Genomic DNA, 13,760 nt, shown 5'->3' on the forward strand with positions numbered 1-13,760 from the left:
TCTACATGTTTTTATTGAGTAAACCTAAATCAACACACAGATGAAGCAAAGTCAGCTCCACAACTTAGTCATTTGAGCAGAATAAAGCCCTCTGATTTCCAGATGGACTTCTGAACACCCATGTTTATTACATGTGTGGATGAGATGCTCCCCATCACCATGGTTACCTCTGGTCATTAAGGGGTCTCCCCACTCTGATGAAGGAGGTCATCACATCAGACTGTGATGAAGCTACTTCAGAGACACACAAACTCAGATATCTGCAGGAGTGCAGGCAGTTCCACCCACACAGTGGGGTGTCATTACTTTAAAACAAAAGGTGAATGAGCAGCTTCACTGACAGCCTGCAGACAGGCGATGCCTTGGATGCGACGAGCACGAGAACAGGTGAACAAACTGGAGCTTCTCTGATGAATCAGTGGCTCTGGGCTGCATCCTGACTCTTCTTCTGCATCTTTTTAATGAGCTGCCAGACCTCCACCTGTGACATAAAACTCACCTGGCCAAGACCCCCACCCCCAGGGCAGTCACATCCTGCTGGGTATCTGCTGTTACCCCACAGATCAGCTGCTCCCATCAAACAGTCTTTAATCTCTTTATTGTGTTTGTTCAAATGACACAGAAGTTTGCTCAGCTACATTTCATCACCTTCATGCCACAGATCAGAATACTACAAACACCATCTGTCCTCAACGAGCTTCACCACAAAACTGACGGAAACATCCAGGTCCACATGAAGCTCTCTGCTTCAGTCACAAAAACACTGTACAAACAGTCAAAGTAAATTCTTATGAGCTGCAAACTTTAAACACGGAAACAGTCAGATATCAGAAACATGTTTGCAGGTTTTATGCCTCTGGGCTGTAACATCTCCAAACTTTGAAAATAAGAGCACGCACACATTAAAACCTTAAGAAGTCTGAGAGTGTTTGAGTCGAGTTGAGTTCCACGCTGGGGCTTCTTTCTGTTGGATGTTGATCTGCTTTCACGTCTGACAGCAGAGCAGTTTGTGAAAGACGTTCCTGAACTCTGCATTGAAGGCCGTGTAGATAATCGGGTTGACAGCGCTGTTCACATAGCCAAGCCAAGTTACCACGGAGATGAGTGTGGGACCAATGTTGCATGACTGGCACAAAACTTTGGTGACATGGACAACAAAGAACGGAGTCCAGCAGGCCAGAAACACACCTGAGACACAGAGAGAGAGTTTCAGTTCAGTTTTGTTTATATAGCCCAAATAACAACAACAGTTGCCTCAAGGCACTTTATATTGTAAGGTAAAGACTCTACAATAATACAATGAAAACAAAGAAAACCCCAACAATCATATTACTCCTTATGAGCGAGTGTTTTGGCGACAGTGGGAAGGAAAAACTCCCTTTAACTGGCAGGAACCTCCAGCAGAACCAGGCTTAGGGAGGGGCCGCCATCTGCCGTGTTCGGTTGGAGTGAGGAGAGGAAGACAGGACAAAGACTTGTTGTGGAAGTGTGCCAGAGATTAACAACTAGAGCAGGGCGATATGGCCAAAAATATTTATCACGATATATATTTGAAAATTTGCGATAACGATATAACAGACGATATAATTGATGCGAGACAAAATACAACTCCAAAACATTACTAGCGCAAAAAGACAACCTTCCATTTATTTTCACTTAAACAAGAAGCTGGTTTTTATGTACATTAAAGCTTTATAAAAATGTAACAGTGCAAATGCAAATTCCTTGCTGAAAGTTTAACCAAAAGGCATTTCCACTAGAAATGGGCTGACATATCCTGAGCATAACCATGTATAATATCCACTGAAGTTAAAAAGAGGTGCTTTGCAACATTAAACTGCAGTGTGCAGTACGTATTTTTTGGACCATAAGGTGCAGGGGATTATAAGGCACATTAAGCGAAACAAAGCAGTCAGATAAATCAAACTTTATTAAACTCATTCTTCTTCCTTCCTCCATTTCTGTACCATTGATTCATTAATGTTGAATTCTCTGGCAGCTGCTCTATTCCCATGTTGTTGCAGTATATTAATGACTAACCTCGTATTGTGGATGGATTATCTCAGTTGTTCTCCTGACTGTTTGGTCCGTTTACAGCATCCTGCCATGCGATTGCATTTGTCTCTAACCATGAAGAACCTTCACGTTCACTTTTATAAGTGGAAAAGTGTTAGTGTTCGTCCTCCAGCTTCACTGTTTATGTTATGCTAACATAGCTGTGTCGCTAGCGATCACGTAGCACATCATTATATACCAGCTAGCCCAACTTCAGTAACCCTACAAACGTCACTGCTGTTTAGTTTCCTGTCTTCATTTATGTTGGAAGTGATAGCAGAGGTGTACGTTTGATTTTTTTCAGAAATCTCTCAGTCAGAACATGCAATATCATGCTTAGGTAACTAGCGAAACTAGCGAGCTAACTTCCGCTAGCTTCCTGCTAACTTCTAACTCCGTTAAATGTAATAACTTTTGTTTTCATGGATGCCTGGAAGTTAAACTTTATAGTTACACCTGGTAAAGCAGCAATGCTGATCGTTTTATTAAAGATGAAAGAATTTAGACAGTTTTTAACTCTAAGTGATGCTGCAGTGTTGTTTGACCTGAAGCATACGGAGTTTAGGACCCAGATTACTCCCAGATTTAAGAGCATCTTAGTCCGACAAATACGACAATAACAACGGCCGCTTGCATGTTCTGCAAAAAAATGTGCTTTGTTGTGTATCTGACGGACAAACACCAAACCAGTTCCACATCACGGAAGTTGCACCATTTTTACAAACCAATTCTGGTTCATCAGTTTCACTCAACAATCGGCCATGTGCGTATGAAAACAAAGGCACTGCGCATGCGCGTTTTACTCCCATTCTATCGCGATATTTCATTTTCCTATCGTTGCCTAACATTATACCGGTATTACCGTGAACGGTATAATATGGCCCAGCCCTATTAACAATGACTATTAAGTTTGAATTTTGAATAAACCTGGTGAATTACATTTTAGGGAAAGAAGTTTAAATTCACAGAGACTCCAGTCTTCCTGCAGACCAGTTTATCCAAAATGACTCCTACCTCTGTTTTTACTCAACACTTGATCTGTTTGATGTTCCTTTGAAGCTCTAATTGCATGTTTTCTCTTTAACTAAATCCTTCACACCACCTTCAGCCTCATGGTTTTGGATGAGCTGTGAGTGTTAAACACTTTGTGGTGTGAATTAAAGCAGTTTCCACAGAGATACAAGAAGAGGTTTCTATTTTTACTGAGATTCACTCAACAAAACATTACGGTTAGTGCAGAGACGTCCAGCAGAGACAGCTCTTGTTTAGATGAAAAGACACAACAACAAGCCGTGCTGATGAGCTTTTGTGTTCACATTTATCTCAATGTCCATTTCTTAATGCAACAACTTTGAACATAATGATGTTTGAAACTGTGTCTGCGCTCATTTGCTTGTTAATAATAGTTGGAAGTTTCTGACAGATTGAATTCTTGTCTGTAAACCTGACTTATGAGACCTGGTTTCTGATGCACTGGCTCTATTTGGGTCGACTGATCCTTCAAAGTTAAGGATGTTGCAGATCAATACACAGTTTGATCACCTCCATCCTCTGATCAGATGTTTCTGTCTGACTTGGGTGGTCTTCTTTTGGCACTGCACAACAGAGCTCATTTAATGGTTTGATGAAGAAGATGTGCACTCTCCATTAAAACATCAAATGAGGGAATGTTTATGGTGCATTAACAGCAAATATAAAGTTTTTTACACAGTGCAAGTCCAAACCTTAGATCTTGCTTTTACACAGAGAAAGTAAAAACTATTTGAGTTAAGTAAGGTAAAACAGGTTTGGTGTGAATGCACTGTAAGAGCTGAGTCAAAAGAATGTATGTAGACCTTCAAAGCTGTTCTGGCCCCATGTGTTCTAGTTACACTTCTGAGAGCTTTAGTTTTATAGAAATATCTCTGGAAACGTTAGACCTGTTGCTGCTTCAAACCTCCATTTGTATCAGATTTGCACCCACTTCAGAAGTAGACCTCCTTTACACTTGGATCTGCCTCAGAGCTGGGAATACAGTATACAATGAAAAAAAAGAGTTTGTTCAACTTTTTTGTACATAAACTGTAAAGTCAGTATTTGGTGTGACCACCTTTATTCTTCACCAAACCCAAAGCTATCTTAGGCTGTTTTTTCCTAACCTTTCTTTCTTTCAGAACCAGGTACGACTTCAGATCTGGTACTACTCAGACCTACTACTGGCTTAGAACTGGTCTTATTTTCTACCTGTTTGTGTCTTAGACCTGCCACTATTTAAGATCTGGTCCTACTTTAGACTTGCTACTTCAGATCTAGCCCTGCCTCAGACCTGATACTACCTTTGACCTGATCCTGCCTTAGACCTGTTCCTCCCTTAGATCTGGATCTATATCAGACTTGGTCCTACCTTATACCTGTCACTACCTTGTCCTGGTGCCTCACAGTTGGACTGGAGAATCAGCTACAACTATGAGAAGGAAGAACTCTGAGGCTGGTCCTCCCCATAGTTCTAGGCGATTCCTGTCTCAGATTTAGTCCCACCTAAGACCTGGTTGAACTAACACCTGGACATGAGACTCACCTACAACCACGGGCAGGACCTTCATTGCCTTGCGCTCACGGCCGCTGACCCTGCTGGTCTTGCTCTGCCTCCTCCCCTTCTTTTTTGCAGCGCTGCCTTTCAGGCCATTCTCTCGACGGCTGCCACCCTCCCTCCTATCCGTGGGGTCACCATCCGACAGGCTGTCCATTTGAGTCGTCATTGGGTCACTGTCCGCCACCACTGCTATACCATCCTGGTGTTCCTCCATTACCGGTGTCACTGAGGGTGTTGCCATAGACGCGGTGGAGGGAGACGTGGGGCTGAGCCCGGGGGGCGCTGTATATACCACTTTTTCTTGACTGCCAGCTGCCGTGGCTTTAGCTCGCCGTAGAGCTGAGCTGAGCTGTAAAGAGAAAACTTGCCGACCAGCCCGGCCTGCTTGGGAGCGGCTTCGCCCACTCCAACGCCGCAGGCCTCTAAACATCCAGTAATAGAGGAAGAGCATGACAGGACAAGGCACAAAGAAGGAGCAAACAGACGAGTACACCACAAAGCGATCGTCCTCTAATTTACACACACTCGGGTCACGATCCGGCACCTGATTCAGACCAAAGATGACAGGACTGGCCACACCCAGTGACAGCACCCAGGTCGCTGTGATGAGAGCCAGCTGACGAACACTGAACTGGTTCCTGTTGTACTTCAGGGGGACCACCACTGCGATGTACCTGCAATAGCAGAGAGACAGAGGAGGTTTTAGGTTTATAGGCAAGTATTTGGACTGACTTAAACCAAGAGATTAGTTTTTATACTGATCACAGGGAGAATCAGACCACATATAACAAAATCCATCTCTACAGGCACTCTACAGGGGCAGAATTACCTCAAGAGAGCAGCAACGACTCATCCAAGAAGTAATAAGAGACACCAGAACAACATCCAAAGAACTGCAGGCCTCACTTGCCTCAGTAAAGGTCAGAGTTCATAACTCCACCATAAGTATTGACTAGGCAAAATGGGTCTGAGGTCAAAGAAAAAAACACTGCTGACCAAAAGGAACATACTGGCTTGTCTCAGTTTTGCCAGAAAACATCTCGATGATCCCCAAGATGTGTTTTGGGAAAATATTCTGTGGACTGAGGAGACAAAAGCAGAACTTTTTGAACAAGAGTGTCCTGTTACATCTGGTAATGAAGCATTTCAGGAAAGGAACATCAAACTAACAGTAAAATATGGTGTTGGTAGTGGGCTGTTTTACTGCCTCAGGGCCTGGAAGACTTGTTGTGTTAAATGGAACCATGAATTCTACCAAAACATCCTGAAGGAAAATGTCTGGGCATTTGTTTGTGACCTCAAGCTAAAACGCACTTGGGTTCTGAAACAGGACAATAATGCAAAACACAACAGCAAGTCCACCTCTGAATGGCTTAAGGAAAACTAAAATGTAGACTTTGGAGTGGCCTAGTCAAAGCCTTGACCTGAATCCAACTCAGATGCTGTGGCATGACCTTAAAAAGGTGGTTCATGCTAGAAACCTTTCCATTGTGACTGGATTGCAATAATTCCACTGTAAAAGTGCCAGTTATTCATTGCAGTTGTCGCTGCTAAGGGTGGCCCAACCTTGTATTAGCATTAGGGGACAATCATTTTTTCACACAGGGCCATGGAGGTTGGGATTTATTTTCCCCTTAATAATAAATACCTTCATTTAGAAACTGCATGTTGTGTTTACCTGCATTATATTTGTTTAATATTTAGATTGGTTTGATGATCTGAAACATTTAAGTGTGACAATCATACAAAAAGTAGGAATTCAAGAAGGGGGCAAACACTTTCAAACCACTATATGTGTGTGTGTGTGTGTGTGTGTGTGTGTGTGTGTGTGTGTGTGTGTGTGTACTTTTTTCTGATTAATTCTGGAAAATGTTCTATACTAAGAATCTGGACACTGGATCCCCTCATTAGCTCTCAGGTAAACTGCAGGTGTGGGCAGAATGAGGCTGTATCCAAAATTGTGTGTGTGTATGAGGTGTCACCGCAGCCTCTTATCGGCTCAGAGGCTCTAAATAGAGACTGTAGCACCACTGGTAAAAATAGGTTTGGCGCCTGTAATCTCTGGCATATTTGACTCACTGAATTTCTTTTTCTCAACACTTTGTGTCAGTTGGTTCATTAACAGCTGCTGTCTGTAAAAATCAGGATGAAGTCACGTGTTATCTCATTAATGAGGTGTCAGCAGTGTGACTACAGCGACATGACTGAAATAAAGTTACAATGTGAGAAGAGAAGAAGAGCACACTTTTATTTAACGTGTCTCTTCATTAAAATCTATTAAACTGACTGAGGGACACAGCAGGTCACATGACTCTGTGATGAGGAAATATTTCCATCTCAGACAGTTCAAAATCTTAATTACACCTGCAGCAGATGTGCTAATGATCCTGTTACTTTGACCTGAATCCACAGCTGGACTCACCTGTCTACGCTGATGGCACACAGGTTTAGGATGGAGGCAGTGCACAGCATCACGTCCATGGTCATCAGAGCATCACAGATGTAGGTGCTCAATGTCCAGATCCCCCCCAAGAACTGCACACAAACAGAGAGAGGGCCTTCAGGTAAAACTGGGAGCACACCTAAGCTCAGAGCACACCTGAGCCCAGGCGGCTCAATCACACTGACCTCTGAATAGACGTAGAGCGGCAGCACGAGCACGGCCAGCAGCAGGTCAGCCACCGCCAGGCTGATGATGAAGTAGTTGGTGGCGGTTTTCAGAGAGCGCTCAGTGAGCACGCTCAGACACACCAGCACATTCCCCAGGATGATTACCAGGATCAGTGGCACCCCGAGAACCAAGGCCAGGTAGTTGTATTCCTTCAAGTCTGGCTCACCTGGAAGGGCACCAGGTGTCACATTGTCCATGATGGAGGCCCTAAGCACAGCTGCAGGGCTTTGCTCAACATCTGGACATGACACAGTTACTGTGTTATTGCTTCTTCGAAGTAATCTGAGCATTTAAACCAAGTACTCAAAGTAAGGCAGACTTACCTTGCTGCTTCCTGTACCGTCCGTGGTTTCAGGTGAGTTTCAGTGTCAGCACCTATTTGCTTCAGGTCTTTCTCTTTGTTCATCATTGTTGTTTTCTTCTGAAACTGTAAACAACAAACAATAACCTCTTTACATTAATTGTATTCATCCGCAGTTAAAAGTACTCCTGGTGTCTGCATCAGTGCAGGTGATGGGGGGGCACTTGTGTTGCTCTTATTTTGGTGGTTACATAAGGAAGTGGAGCCCGTTTTATTAAATGTCAGCCTATTGTTTGCTGAAGTGTCTCCTCTCAGAGACAATCACATCTTAGAGCCGCTCTCATCCTGCTCTTCATCCTCTGTTACCATGACGACCACCGACCATGGCGGCCAACATTACATGTAAACACACACACACACACTGAGATGTGTGTGTGCTTATTAACGGGCTCGATTTAACCTAAGGTTTTTTTTAATCAGCTGATAGATAATCAGCTGCGATATGTTTCTGAAGGATTTGTGGGCAACTAAGCTAACACGGGACATTTAACCATCATTTAACCATTTACAACAGGTGAACACACGATCATCTGCACACCTGAGACAGGTTTTTTTCACAACTGTTTGTTTCACAAGGGGTGGAGCCTGACCCACCTGACTCAGCAGCATATGAAAACACTGAGTTTGTGTGAGGCTGCCCTCCAACAGCAGCACAGTGAAGTGAGGTCAGGCTGTAACTGTGAACATCTGTGCAGCAGATTAACTATGTTAGGTGGAGGGAGCTGAGCTTGCTTTGTGTTTATGTTCACTGTAATCCTCACAGCAGGACAACGTCCAAGAAAGCTCCTCTTCCTACCTCCACCTAGACTCCCAAACACAGCAGGACGATCAATAATCAATAATGATGAGAAAGAAACACCAACAGCCTGTCTGTCTCCAGCACCTGCTCTCTGTAGGTCCAAGTTAGCATTATTGGGGGCGTGGCCTCTCTGACTGACAGGTGAACCTCTGAACTGTGTGTTGTTGGAGCCTTCTGGAGCATTTGTAATGATGTCACCTGACCAGTAATGTGGCTGCTGTGAGGTTATTGGACTATCTGATGTTACTGATCAGCAGGTGTGTGACTCTGTGAAGGAAAACTGATAACCAGAAAATTACCTAGCTGTCAGCTGGCGTCACAAAAATCTTTTACATACAGTCTGTGAGCTGAGGGGTAAAATAAACACAGGAGTTTAAAATCTGCACATAGGGCATTTTCACTCCTCGCCTCCTAGAAAGGTGCATCTGCATTTGAGCAAAAAACGTATCAAGTTATCGGTCTGTACCTGTGGATCTTTTATCTGAATATAAGCTAATACAGATCAACATCAGTTACCATGGCAATGTAGCAGATAAGGCCCAACATAATTGTTAAAGACCTTCTCCAGCTTCAAGGTGCTAAAGCTTCTTCCAGATGTTCTCAGTGGGGACATCCACACACTGAAACACAGTGCCACCTAGTGCATAACGTCCTCTGGCAGAAATCCTCCTCCTCTCATTAACAAGCGAATAAAAACAATGCTTCACCAATAATAATTGATAAGCTGCTGTCAGATGGTTTTGAGCTAGCTCCTGAAAAGATGTGACAATTTGTGAGAAAAAGCTTCATCAGAGTCACAGAATTGCTCCTCTAAAGACAAGAAACAGGCAAACAGCGCACCCACATGGCTGACTCTATGTGACTGTGACCTTTTTCTGCTGTCATTAGAGAAGCACTAATTTAGTTAAACTTTATTCATACTTATTTGGTTAGCGGCAGCTGGTTCTTCACCATGTAGCTACCACACACAGATTCTCTCTCTCTCTCTCACACACACACACACACATGGACAGGTAGACGGGATGAGTCTGTCATGTTTTCAGCACGCTCCTTTATAAAGATGTCCTGGCAGGTTTGTGATCAACCTGTTGATTGGTTCTTGTTAGGTTTGTTGTGCCAGCAGCACACCTGCGTGTCAGGTAACAGCAGCCAGAGAGAGAGAGGAGGCGAAGAACACTGCGAGGAGCGTCACCTCCAAAATAAGAGATCTTTTTCCTAACAGAGGAGGAGGCGGACATGTTAAATCTCTGCGCTGAGAAACCATAGCAACTGACGTGAAGACGTTTCCACAAGTTAATCAGAGTGTGTCACGGAGGAAGAGTGAGGGCGTGGGCCTCAGAGATGAGCAGAGTATGTGCAGGGAGCAGCTCCGGGTGGATGGACGTGAGAGGATGCAGCGTGGGTTTTCACTCATTGTCTTTGTGTTTTCATGCTTCCTCCGAGCTGCTGCGGTGGCCCTCGCTCTCAGGTTTACGTCTCGTTACCTGAACAGGTACACTAGGCTCACCTGCAAACATCCAAACAGGACCCGACATACCAACCCAAAACCTCCTGGTGAGTCTGTCATAATAAAGACAGCAGGTCATGATGTCACCAGGTCACATGACACAGTCCATAATCCATAATCCATGAATGGGTCATAATTATGTAGCACATCTGTCACATCTGTAATCTGATTAAATTTAGGTCATCTCATAATTTCACAATAAAAGCCTTTCTGATGATTTTTTTTTTAATAAAAACACTAAACTTTATTTATAATTCTTCACTGACAAAATGTACACAGGCTGTCAGCACCACATGATTAAACCAAGTCATCCAATCAGCGAGAGGCGCCGAAAACCGTCAACGAGCCTCAAACCTGCAACCACACACACGATCATCACAGACACGCTTTAACCAACCTCACTCTGAGCCAGCAAAGGGTTAAAAACTCTGAGTGCTGGAAATGAAGCCATCTGAGCCCAGTGTGGAGTCTTCTCAGATAACACACACACACACGTAGGTTTAATGTTGGTTATGAAATCCAGTTATAAAGCAATGAGATGCTGAATGATATATTTTCGTATAGTCTCTGAGTTAATGCTTCACATAGTTTTGCTCAATGTTTCATAAAATCATCTGCATCGCGTTACATCAGGTGTCGATCCTGATTAAATAAGAGGACATCACTTGTCAGCTTTAAATCCAGTTTATAAACGTCACTCACTGACCGGCCCTCACCTGTGAGAATAATCCGTGGCCTTGCTCAGATCGTTAGCGTTATTTTGTGTGCCTGTAAACGCAGCAGCTACAGCTCTGTGTCTGAAGCGGTTTGTCTGTTTGCCGACATTTGTTGAGAAAAGTTTGTGGTTTTCTGAACTTACGTTGCTCCGCTTCTTTATTGCTAGCTAGATGCTGAGTGTCACCACTGCAGCTTTATGGACATCTGCACCATGAACACAGATCGATGGTGAGAACAGGTCGAGTATCTCTATTCTGTAGCTGGACAGACCACCAGGTGGTAGCTAAGGGAAAACTAATCCATTAGTTGGTCCAGATCATTCCGGCCCGCTTAACCCACGGTGTTGTCCACCATTTCCACTGGCTGATTCTTCAATCGCCTGCCTTAGAGGTGACAAAGCTTGACCTCAGGCCCCACCCACTGACAGTTATGGAGTTTCCCATCGCTGGTATCGTTCTGGGTTACACCGCCTCCTGAACCTGACCAGAGAGGTTTCGTCTCATAGCTTAAAGCTGAAAAAAATTGGATCCTACATATGGATAACTGAGTGAGCCTCGCATGATGTCACAGTGGTGAGATGAAATCCTGAGGGTCACAGCAAGGAGGAAATCTGGCATTTATAACTGCAGTGTCTCTGCTCATATCATTCGGTGCTTATTTAAAGTTAAACTAAAATGAAACTAATTTTAAACTAAACCAGTTTGGGCACAATCATGCTACAAGATACAAAAATGGATGTCGTCCTCAGAAGTGAGGTGACCTCACCAGTCATAAAAAAACTCAGCCTGTGGGGGTGCTGTGATGTCAGAGAGGTTTGTGAGCATGATCAGTGTTTTTATGACCGCACACAGAAGTTAAATTTAAAAATTAAAGTGCGGCAGAGAAAACAAACATGTGATGATGACAACATCATTAAAATAATTAAAGGCTGTTCGAGGCGCCAGAGGCAGACTGATGGGATTAACTGAAACCTGCTGCCAGATTCATTCTCAAACATCACGTCAGCTTTAATGCTCGGGTGTAAGCAGATTCACTTCAACTTTATTATGTTACATGATCTAAAACAATTGTGTTATATTTTATTAAATATATTGTGCGATATAATATGATATTATGTTATGTTTATTTTAATCAAAGCCTAACAATATTGTGGACAAAGAAACAAACTCACGTTTCAGAGCTGAAGCAGCATCGTCTGTTCCTCCTCTTCCACTTCTGTGAGTCTCTTTGTTTTGTCTATGATCCAGAGTTTGGTCATCATCCTCCTCCTCTTCCTCCTCCTGTGTGAATATTTTTCTCCTTCTGTGAATCTCTTGCTCCTTCCTCTCTTCACGTCTCATCTGACAAACTTTTGTCTCCTCGTCTATAAAAAGCTACCCACCCACCTCCTCCTCCTGGTGTTCCTGCTCTCTGATTGGCTAACAGTCAGCAGTGATATACTGACTCTCCTCCCTTCCTTCCTCGGTCATCAGGTGCTTTTTCTTCTTCTTCTTCTGTGGTATTTTGTATCTGCTGCTGTCATACCTGTGTGCTGTCAGGTGTGTGTGATGGACAGGTGTTCTGATTTTTATGGATCATCATTCAGATGAGATCAGGTGACCAGTCAGGTGACTGTTGATGTCTTTAAGGGCATTAAATTAAAAAGAGGTTTTCAGTGTGACTGAGGAAGGCTCCTCCTCCTCTGTGACCTTTAGCTGCTGCCTGATGGATGAAGACCGTCACCTCCAGCTGTGTCTGTCAGACCCCACTGCAGGCGAAGCCTAAAGGTGCCTGAGGATGCTGAGTCAGCATTGCTTATTTTTTTTAACTGTAGCCATGGGAATGGCACCAACCTGCAGGTGTTTCTGACCTGGGATCAGAGGCTGAAAGGCTCTTCATACTAATCTTCTTTTAGAAGTGCCAACGTGTAGAGACAGGAAGTGACACGGTTCTGCTCTTTAATTACCTCATCATTAACAAGCTGTTCACCTGTCAAACTTTTCCCCTGGACTTTCACGTTCATCTGTAACTCCACCTACTCCAACTCCTCTGGGGAAAAACCAGGCAAGAGTCCCAGCTCTCCTCCAGGTGGACAGAACACCTGAGTGAGCTCCAGTGACCTGGAGGTTCACGATCGATCGACAGCTCTCTGTTCGCCGCAATAGACCAGCTTGGAGGAAAAAGTGATGGGATGAAGACAGGACAAAGACATGCTGAGGAAGGGAGCCAGAGATTAATAATAACTAATGATTAAATGCAGAGAGCTGTATAAAGCCATATAAATACTCAGTGCATCATGGGAATCCCCCAGCAGCCTATACCTATTGCAGCATAACTAAGGGAGAATTCAGGGTCACCTGATCCAGCCCGAACTATATGTTTTATCAAAAAGGAAAGTTTTAAGCCTAATCTTAAATGTAGAGATAGTGTCTGTCTCCTGAATCCAAACTGGAAGCTGGTTCCATAGAAGAGGGGGCTGAAAGTTGAAGGCTAAATTCTGGATTTAACAGGGAGCCAATGAAGGGAAGCCAATATAGGAGAAATATGCTCTCTCTTTCTAGTCCCTGTCAGTACTCTTGCTGCAGCATTTTGGATCAACTGAAAGCTTTTCAGGGAGTTTTAGGACATCCTGATAATAATGAATTGCAGTAGTCCAGCCTAGAAGTAATAAATGCATAAACCAGTTGAGACAGGATGTTTCTAATTTTAGAGATATTGCACAAATGGAAAAAAAAAAGCAGTCCTATATATTTGTTTAAATATATGCATTGAAGGACATATCCTGGTCAAAAACGACTCCAAGATTCTTCACAGTGTTACCGGAGGCCAAAGTAATGCCAACCAGAGTAAGAATCTGGTTAGATACCATATTTCTAAGATTTTTGGGGCCAAGTACAATAACGTCAGTTTTATGTGAATTAAGAAGCAGAAAATTAGAGGCTTCATGGACAGGGGCGGATTTAGAGAAATTTTCTTAGGGTGGCATGAGGGTGGCAAAGAAATCAAATGGGGTGGCAAAATCAAAGCCTTTTTTTTTTCAAACACATATGCAGGTGGTTACGTATGGTTAAAATAATTCAAATGCAGTAAGTATACACG

The 13,760-nt window shown here is 43.5% G+C and overlaps 1 protein-coding gene across 1 annotated transcript; it reads right to left on the bottom strand.

The window, feature by feature from the left end:
- Positions 1 to 587: 587 nt before the first annotated feature.
- Positions 588 to 12,009, bottom strand: drd4-rs (dopamine receptor D4 related sequence). The gene is made up of 6 exons (XM_085436985.1): positions 11,854 to 12,009; positions 7,622 to 7,725; positions 7,256 to 7,536; positions 7,050 to 7,162; positions 4,613 to 5,301; positions 588 to 1,188 (listed from the first exon to the last, which is right to left on the bottom strand). The coding sequence occupies exons 3-6, from the start codon at positions 7,493 to 7,495 to the stop codon at positions 986 to 988; spliced, it is 1,245 nt and encodes a 414-aa protein (XP_085293111.1). The 5' UTR covers positions 7,496 to 7,536; positions 7,622 to 7,725; positions 11,854 to 12,009; the 3' UTR covers positions 588 to 985.
- Between the last annotated feature and the right edge of the window lie 1,751 nt (positions 12,010 to 13,760).

This window comes from Copadichromis virginalis, linkage group LG17, assembly GCF_057382275.1.
Source record: "Copadichromis virginalis isolate Kocher_CV1m ecotype Utaka linkage group LG17, C_Virginalis_male_GT1.1, whole genome shotgun sequence".
Classification (NCBI taxonomy): domain Eukaryota; kingdom Metazoa; phylum Chordata; class Actinopteri; order Cichliformes; family Cichlidae; genus Copadichromis; species Copadichromis virginalis.